The sequence below is a fragment of the Rutidosis leptorrhynchoides genome, chromosome 8, assembly GCF_046630445.1.
Source record: "Rutidosis leptorrhynchoides isolate AG116_Rl617_1_P2 chromosome 8, CSIRO_AGI_Rlap_v1, whole genome shotgun sequence".
NCBI classification, from domain to species: domain Eukaryota; kingdom Viridiplantae; phylum Streptophyta; class Magnoliopsida; order Asterales; family Asteraceae; genus Rutidosis; species Rutidosis leptorrhynchoides.
This window is the reverse complement of record NC_092340.1, coordinates 279,589,385-279,598,767: the sequence shown is the minus strand read 5'-3', so window position 1 is coordinate 279,598,767 and position 9,383 is coordinate 279,589,385. Positions and strand designations below refer to the sequence as shown.

Genomic DNA, 9,383 nt, shown 5'->3' with positions numbered 1-9,383 from the left:
CGACCATAAATCCCTCAAACCAATATTCGATCCAATGAAGGTGTATTGTGTTTGTGAGAGGGTGTCCGTTATTCGTACGTTTTCAACACACTCCAGTACTTGACCCTATGATTTGTTTCACACGCTAACATAAAAAATTTAAAAGAATAGCGGCAGCTGCAGATAAATTGAAAATATCAAACACCGACCCCAATCATCATGTTGTCGTCAAAGTTAGTTTTAAGATCCGCAGCACACAGATTTCTGTGCAGCTTGACCACTCCCAGCTCCCCCGTTTGCTTGATTGATCTTGATCGTCGTTGGCTTCAGCAAACAATACAGCAAAAAACACCTCATTTTTTTAATCTAAATACATATCATCCATCTTAATTCTGTTATGTTCTCAATTTGATATTATTAGGGGCCTTGAAATGGATGGTAACGAGATAAAAGCTTTTGTGTTGGAACAGGTAGTTTTTGGTATGGATTGGGTCAAAATTGACCCAAACCAGTGGCGGAACATAGAGCAACCCAAAGGGGGTATCCGCCCCCTGGATTTAACGGGGAAAAAAAATTTACACTAAAAAAAATTTTTAACCAAAAAATAAGGTTTTTTTTAGTGTTTGCCCCTGCTGACAATGAAAAATTTATTAAATTTTTAGACTTGCCCCCTCTGTAGTCGGGTTCAAGTTCCGCCACTGACCCAAACACTTATTTGTAAAGTAACTTTGTGTCACTTGTAATCCCAGTTTCTCTTTGGATAACTATTGATCGGTTTTCATAAGCTAGTTACTGATTTGAGCTGTTAGAAATAAACCACAACCCATCTATAAGTAAGTGGTTCAGAATTGCCACCTTTAACAGAAGAAATATTGATGATTACAATTTACAACTTGTATTTACCTCGGCCTTTGAAACAGTATCTGAAAGCCTTTGCTTGATATCCTTTGCAATTGAAAAGAAAACTTGCTCCACGTTTAAATTTGTTTTAGCACTCTACGGAATTAAATATAATACATGAATTGGCTTATTTTACAATAATAAAGTTTGATTTTCTTGATCTTAATAAGTAATTAACAGCTTATAGAACAACGAATGCCATCAATTTACTTACAGTTTCAAAGAATCTCGTTACCTACAATAATAGATGTTGGATGATTTCCAGCCATTTAAATCTCCTTACGTGATGTTTGAACACCAGCTTTATATCATTTACATCTAAGTTTTATGTAATATATTTAATATAGGATATGAAACGGTACCAGATATCACATGAGAAGCATGCCTACACATTCTTAAGTCTTAACAGACGCTTACTCAATGTAACAACAGGGACTAACTTGGGACTCAAAATGCATTTAAGGACTATTTTAGCATAAATTAAATGGGAGGGACTCAGATCCTGAAAATGAATAAATATTTGGACGATTTTGACAATTTTGTCTATTTACTAAGTATCAATAACACTATCGAATACTAATTTATATAATTTCCGGATAACGCACGGGTTCATAAAACTAGTAGCTAATTATATAAATAGTGGAAATTTCATTTCTTTCCCCCTTCATTATCGCCTTCTCATATCAGAAAATAACAATGCCACCACCTTGGTCGTCATCTCCAATCAAATGAACCCTAATAATCATTCAATTCTCATATTCTAAAATAACCCCATTTTCTAATTCCCAATTTCGTTCACTAACAAAATGGGAAAACCCCATATTGGTTTCAAAATCCATACTCATTTTCACCTAATAATCATCACTCTTTCACTCACAAATGTCTACTCACAATCCAGTTCTAACGACATTAATGCCATGCAAGCTTTAAAAGAAAATCTTCACTCACTGGGTTCACTGGATTGGTCCGACCCGAATCCATGCAATTGGGATCATATCAGATGCTCTAGTGACAACCGGGTCACAATTATCCAAATCGGTAAACAAAACCTAAAAGGGTCTCTCCCGGAAACCCTAAATAACCTCACTCAACTCCAAGTATTAGAATTACAACACAATCAACTCTCCAGGTCACTCCCGAGTTTGTCCGGGTTGACTCAACTTGAGACCCTTATGATCAATAATAACAATTTCACTACAATCCCAACTGATTTCTTTGATGGTATGTATTCATTACAAACAGTTTATTTGGATTATAATGATTTTAATTCATGGAGTATTCCTGATAGTTTACAAAATGCATCAAAGTTGCAAACTTTTTCAGCTACATCAACTAATCTTGCAGGAAAGATTCCAAAATTTTTCGGGGACAATAATATATTTTCCGGGTTGATTACATTACGCTTAGCTTTGAATGATCTTGAAGGCGAGTTACCCGAATCGCTTTCGGGCTCGATGTTACGTAGTTTATGGTTAAATGGACAAAAAAGTAGTTATAAGTTAAACGGTAGTATTGGCGTTTTAGAACATATGACACAATTGACTGAAGTTTGGCTTCATGGGAATATGTTTTCTGGTTCATTACCTGATTTTTCGAGGTTGAATCACTTGCAGGATTTGAGTTTAAGAGATAACATTTTAACTGGTCCTGTCCCTGCATCTTTAGTAGGATTAAAGTCCTTAAAAGTTGTCAAATTGGGTAATAATTTGTTACAAGGGCCAATGCCAAAGTTTGATGATGACATAGTATTGGATACCGTTGGAATTGATAGTTTTTGTTTGCAAACTCCGGGTATCGAGTGTGATTCGCGTGTTAATTTGTTGCTATCAGTTGTGGAACCAATGGGTTATCCTCAAATTTTCGCAAAGAATTGGAAAGGAAACGATCCTTGTGATTTATGGTTAGGGATAACGTGTTCAATTAATGGAGATATAACGGTTGTTAATTTTAGAAATATGGGTCTTACGGGTACTATTTCATCTAGTTTGGGTTCGATTAAGTCTCTGCAAAGGTTGATTCTTGCTGATAATAATCTAGCGGGCGTTATACCTAATGAACTAAAAGATTTGCCTAATCTTGTTGAACTAGATGTTTCAAATAATCAACTTTATGGTAAAGTTCCAATTTTTAAAGATGAGGTTAAGGTGAATAGTGATGGCAATCCCGATATCAACAAGGATGGACATAAATTTAGAGTGATTTTTAGTTTCATTATTGGTATGGTTTTATGTGTGATAGTGGTGCTACTTTTGGTTGCAGTTTGCACCATGAAATGTAAAAAGAAAGATTGGAGTGAACCTGTTGTGAACAATGTGGTTACACATCCCCAGCAACATTCTGATGATCCCGATGGGGTTAATATAACGATTTCAAGCGCGAATAATAATGATAATGATAATAATAATGGGTCACAAGAAATAAAGAGTCCAACAAGTAGTGGACCTAGTGATGTTCATAGAATTGAAGCAGGTAACGTGGTAATTTCAATCCAAGTTCTGAAAAAAATGAAGAACAATTCGAGTCAAAAGTGAGGTTTGTGTCAACCTTATTCAATACTAATATCAATCTATCATGATTACTTGAATTAATTTGTAAAAACAGTGGCAGTTTGCTGTAAGAGTCAAGTCATTGATTTAGTGTACGTATTTAGATCGTATAGAAAGCAGTAGTGACCAATTTGTTTATTATATAATGATGAATGAAAGAAAGTTAAATTGTTTCTCAATAAGAAATTTGCTTCGATGTTGAAGTCTAAAGGGAGCCAATTTACTGAAAGCAGAGCAAAAATGATGATGCACGTAGTAATCTAATCGTTATTGCTGAATGTTTGTATGAGCACTTGTCAATCAAGCTGTAGTCAATCAAGCTGACCGTGGAGTGCAACGTTGCACACAAGGTTGCCCATTTACCCTTGAATTCCACCTAAGGGGTGTCTTTCGCACATCACATTGCGGGGACAATTGGGGAGGGGGTTTTACCGCATATACCCTCGGATTGGGCCGGGTTTCCACCTGAGCAGCAGTTGGGGTGCATGTGCATTATGCAACTGCATGGAATGAACGAGTGGGTGGTTAAGTCCCCCTGAGTGTTTTCGGACTGCTGTTAAGAAAAATATATATGTCAAACATAAAAAGGTATGTGATAACAATTTCGGAGTAATTCATAAACTTAAATCAGTACCATTAGGTGAAAATGTAGTTCATACTACTTTTTTGAAAGAAAATATTATTCAACCCCGAGCAATGTTAGTTACTCGTCTTTCCGAATTAGGAGAAACAAAAGTTTCAAACAAAAAGATTGGGTTGTTCACTTCATTGATTTTGACTTCGCTTTACTTAAGAGAGAGGAGACGGATGAGTAGAGTAGTTCGTAGGGTTCATATAAAGAAATTATAAAGTCATTGATTATTGGAAACTTTCACTCTTTCATGTTCGAGTGTATATGTCAATCAAGCCAGTTATTGCATCCTTTCAAAGGAAATTTAAAATTTACATACTTAAATAATGATGAACGCGTTTCGTTATGAAATTCTTGTGGATTCGAAAATGGAATATTTATCATTTGAAGCCCTAATTGTGTTTATGATCAAATTACTCTTTATTATTTAAATATACAATAAACCACTATCATAACAAATGAATAAGCTCGTAATCGTCAAGGATAACAGTGAAGCCAAAATTCAATATAAAGGTGTCATTTTTGTTAGATGGGCTATATTTATTATATGGTCTTTGTTTACATTTGTGTAAGGGCCCATTACTTTGCTGAGCCCTTTAGGTTTATTGCTCAATCTATATTATATATACTCGGCTGTATGTTTTGCAAATCACTCATTGAAATCAATTATATGATTCTCGTATCAATTTACATTACACACATGTATCACATCCATATTTAACATGGTATCAAATGCCTCCTAAACCCTAGTCTCCATCTTCATTCTTCTTCCGTTACTGCTGCTGCAGTCATCACAACAATAAAGCTCTCATGGCTACTACAGAAAAATACGACAAGATATATACGGTCACGTCCATCTCACAACTAATCCCGGTAAGCTAGACATCACTAAACTCAATTACACTCATTGGAGCACCCTGTTTCGTAATTATTGTGCAGCGTTTAATGTAGCCAGCTTTCCCGATGCTGCCTCTACAACCGAGCCACCATATGAAGAATTAAAGAAGTTGATGCTGTTGTTATGGGAAGGATTTATCTAACCATCTCTGAATCGCTACTCGAACGTTTACTCAACTCACGTCCAACAACGTCTCATGAAGCGTGAAACTTCTTGCAGAAACTTTTTCAAGACAACAAGAGGTCTAAAACTGTTGAACTTACTGCCGAGTTGCATTCTCTTCATATTGGTGATCAAACCGCTGAATCATACTTCCAGAAAATTGATTCAATTGCATCTATGTTACACAACCTCGGCTCCAAAATCGAAGAAGATGAGCTCGTAACCTACGCGATTAATGGACTTGATGATCGGTTCACGCACGCTACACACATCATACTTCATACAATCCGTTCCAGGATCTCAATACTGTATGCTCAATGATCATGCTCGAAGAAATGCAATTGCAAAGAAAGAACCGCACCAACCCGGATATTGGCACACCATCGGCACCTACCGCCCTCGTGGCTCAGGCTAATCCACGGCCACCACACAACAAACTGGAGGTATGTTGGAATTTCAACCGTGGTCATTGTCGATTTGGGGAAAAGTGCAGGTATATTCCTCAGATGGCTCGTAATACTCCTGGTACCCAGCAATCGTATAATCAGAGGAACTCCACATGTAATTCTCAAGCACAATTGTTGGGTATAATTGCAGCCTAACAACAATTGATAGCCCAACAAAGTATTTCACGGCCCATTGCCCCTACTGTTACCTCGTTTGGGCCTCGAACTCCGCTGGCCCATCTGGCCAGTCCACCTGATTTTTCTACTTTGGCGCAAGCTAACTATGTTGGGCCCTACATCGCGGTTCCTAATGTTAGGCCTAATTATACCACCCAGGCTGATACTGTCACTACTGGACACCATCCTCAGTGATTAAATGGGCCTGCTGGACCAACAGCCTACCAAAGAACTGGGTCGCAGGTTTTTACAAGTCATGGACCACATGTTTTCAGTCCATTTACTACTTCCAACCAGTCAAGTTAAGAGACGATCATTCCACAAGCTTTTACTACTTCCACTCTTCCAGATTACGGCAATTCTGGTTGGACTATGGACACCGGTGCGTCCACTCACCTTACCTCTAACATTAAAAATTTAAGTACTGTTTTTAATCATTGCATGTATCCTTCTGTTGCGATTGGTGACGGGAACTCGATTCCCGTTATCAATACTGGTCATAGCGCTTTGCCTAATGTACACCGACCTTTGCACCTTTCCAATGTACTTGTCACATATAATATTGTTAAAAACCTTATCTATGTTCGTCGTTTTGCACGTGATAATAAAGTATCTGTTTCATTTGACGAATTTGGTTTTTCTGTGAAGGATTACTTGACCCGCCGCCTGTTTCTCCGATGTGATAGCACCGGAGACCTCTACCTCTTCACGGCTCAGACATCATCATTAACTCACCATGCTCTCATTACCTATGACAATCGCTCCAAATCCATATGGACGAACACGTCATTCATTGATTTCATTGCGAGGTATTTGACCTCTATATGATACGTTTTGTAAACATTGCATTCTTTTGAAGAGGCACACCATAAATGAATATTTAAATCAAAGGTTTTCGACATCTGATGATTTCTACATATAGACAATCACCGTATATAATAGTTTATAATAGTACTTCCGTTGACAATGCAGTCAAAATAAGGTACATGATGATGAATTGGTGAATGCAACGTTTTCTTGAAAATATGCCATATAAGACTCCATGCACATAGCTTGTCTATCATATAAGCAAATAGCGGAAGACTTCTAGGGAACCTGAGAATAAACATGCTAACAAGTGTCAACACAAAGGTTGGTGAGTTCATAGTTTGTATGTTTCGCATAATCTGTATATAAAGATGGATCACAAGATTTCAGTTATTTCATCCAGAAACGTTTATCAAAATATTCTACGAAATTGGGCACCCTGGTAACTAAACTTTATGTATATATAATTTGTACCCTTTGTATAATCATCTTAATAATACACGCAAACCAACGTGTACACTTCTCAAATAGCATACGTCCGTTAAAAGGCTAGTGCTCTAGCTCGGACGGGGATATCAAGCCCTATGGATCCATATACTACTACTCACGCCCACCAGTTCTTATAACTGGCAGTTACTAGTTACCAAAGCTATGGAATTTTTGGTTCAAACTCAGTGTAGAATTTAGTATGTACTTGTATCCATTGTGTTTAAAATAAATTGCATGTATTCTCAGCCCAGAAATATATATTGCAAAAGCAATTAAAAAGGGATCAATGAAACTCACCTTAGCAGCACATAAAGTTGTTCATCGTAATGTGACCGAAACTCGGTATATCAAATAATCGTAGATCTCAACCTAGAGAACATATGTTGGTCAATAAATGTCTATCAAGCTAGGTCAGGTCATAGTGTATCACAATCCTAATGCTCGAAATTGACATACAAAAGTTATTCAAAGTTGTTTCAAAAAGTCAATTTTGACAATAGTTCAACAAACGAGACGTACCTTATATAAGAATTCATTTACTCGATTGGTATTATTCAAAAATCCATTTTATCAATCTCGTAAACAAGTTGTTTAAGTATTAATTGCAGATTCAAAAAGCAATTCCAATTAATGTCAATTATAATTCAGTTGACCATATCTTTTGATTCGTTCCTCGAAACTATTCGATATCTAAATGAAAAGTAATTGATTTTTCGCCAGCTTTCCGAAAACATGTATATCATATACCTTTTACCCGTAATATATGTATTTAATTCGTGATTTATTATAAACTGTTTAATGACTAAATTTAGCATACAAGCATGTATAAATATATACACTTGAGCACTAGTATGTATACACTATTAATTTATAAAATATAAAATATAAATGTTTACGTATTAATATTGAGATTCAATATTGTAGAAAAGTACGTAGACGTAACGGAGATGATAAACACAAAGTTTTATTCACAATTATACCCCCGAACATTACCCATAACCTCCTTGGCAATAACCCATAATTTCCTTAGCTTTAATTCACTCGAAAATCATTTTTGAAATCGTTTGAACATGACCTCGTCGTAGTATTTTATGTATAATACTAATAAAAATAATATTAATACTACTAATAATAATAAGTTTAATATTAATATTAATCTTTAATAATAATAATTATAATAATTATAATAATAATATTAATAACAATAATAATAATAATAATATAAATATTACGGAGTATATATCTATATCTGTGTAAGTGTGTGTGATGTTCGAGCAAAACAATTGAATTTATAGCACCTTTTCTGAAAAAGCACCCCATGCGATCGCATGGGATTTGTGCTTCAAGGCCATGCGATCGCATGGCCCTCTGATCCAGGTCACAAACTTTTAACTTTTTATTTGTTTACATAATTTTATATAATATATATAATATATTTAATTTATATAATTAATTATATATTATATTAAATTCACATGCATAGTTGACTTGTAATTTTTGTTTCGATAAGTCGTACGTCATCACTCGACTTATGTCCCGGTTCTGGTTTTTCAAATGTCCTTTCGTACGCTGAGAAAACTTGTATTTTACATTTCGTGTCACGTACCTTTGTCAAAATATAGCCTTAAATTATCCCTAAACTATACCACTCAAAGTATATCTTAAACTTTCGAGTATTTTGATCATTTACTTCTATAAATCATCATCTCGCTATTTGTTAATATATATATAATAACAATTCGTTTTTATGACCAAGTTAGTATTATATTTTATCGTATTGTTAAATATATATTTTCGATATTAATAAACACGTTTTAAAATACATATCGCAAGTTATTCATATATCTAATTCCAACAGTTGATATTCCTTATTATTGTATGTGTCCAAATTACGTTATTTAAACAAACACTTTACCATTTATTCCGAATATCGTTAAGAATGAATGATTTCCCAAATCAACGTGGACCTTACAACAGAGACCCGTAATAATATCATAATCCTTAAGCGACTCAATAATTATCTTTTAATTCAATCGTTTGACATAATCTTTTAACTCTGTATCTAAATATATCAATCAGATAATCAAACCAATAAGTTTAATGCACAGTATCATATACTCAACACTTTGTTACGTTTTCAAGTTATGGTATATATATGTATCTATTTACCTATAATTGTTCGCGAATCGTTGAGAACAATCGAAAGGTATTTGAATAGTTCAAAAATTTTGAGATTCAACTTTACAGACTTTGCTTATCGTGTCGGAAACGTTAAAGATTAAGTTTAAATTTGGTCAAAAATTTCTGGGTCATCACAGTACCTACCCGTTAAAGAAATTTCGTCCCGA

The 9,383-nt window shown here is 35.1% G+C and overlaps 1 protein-coding gene across 1 annotated transcript; it reads left to right on the top strand.

Moving 5' to 3' along the window:
* The first annotated feature begins 1,685 nt into the window (after window positions 1-1,685).
* Window positions 1,686-5,437, top strand: LOC139864240 (receptor protein kinase TMK1-like). Its single transcript, XM_071852820.1, has 2 exons — window positions 1,686-3,356; window positions 5,174-5,437. The coding sequence occupies exons 1-2, from the start codon at window positions 1,686-1,688 to the stop codon at window positions 5,435-5,437; spliced, it is 1,935 nt and encodes a 644-aa protein (XP_071708921.1).
* The last annotated feature ends 3,946 nt before the right edge of the window (window positions 5,438-9,383 follow it).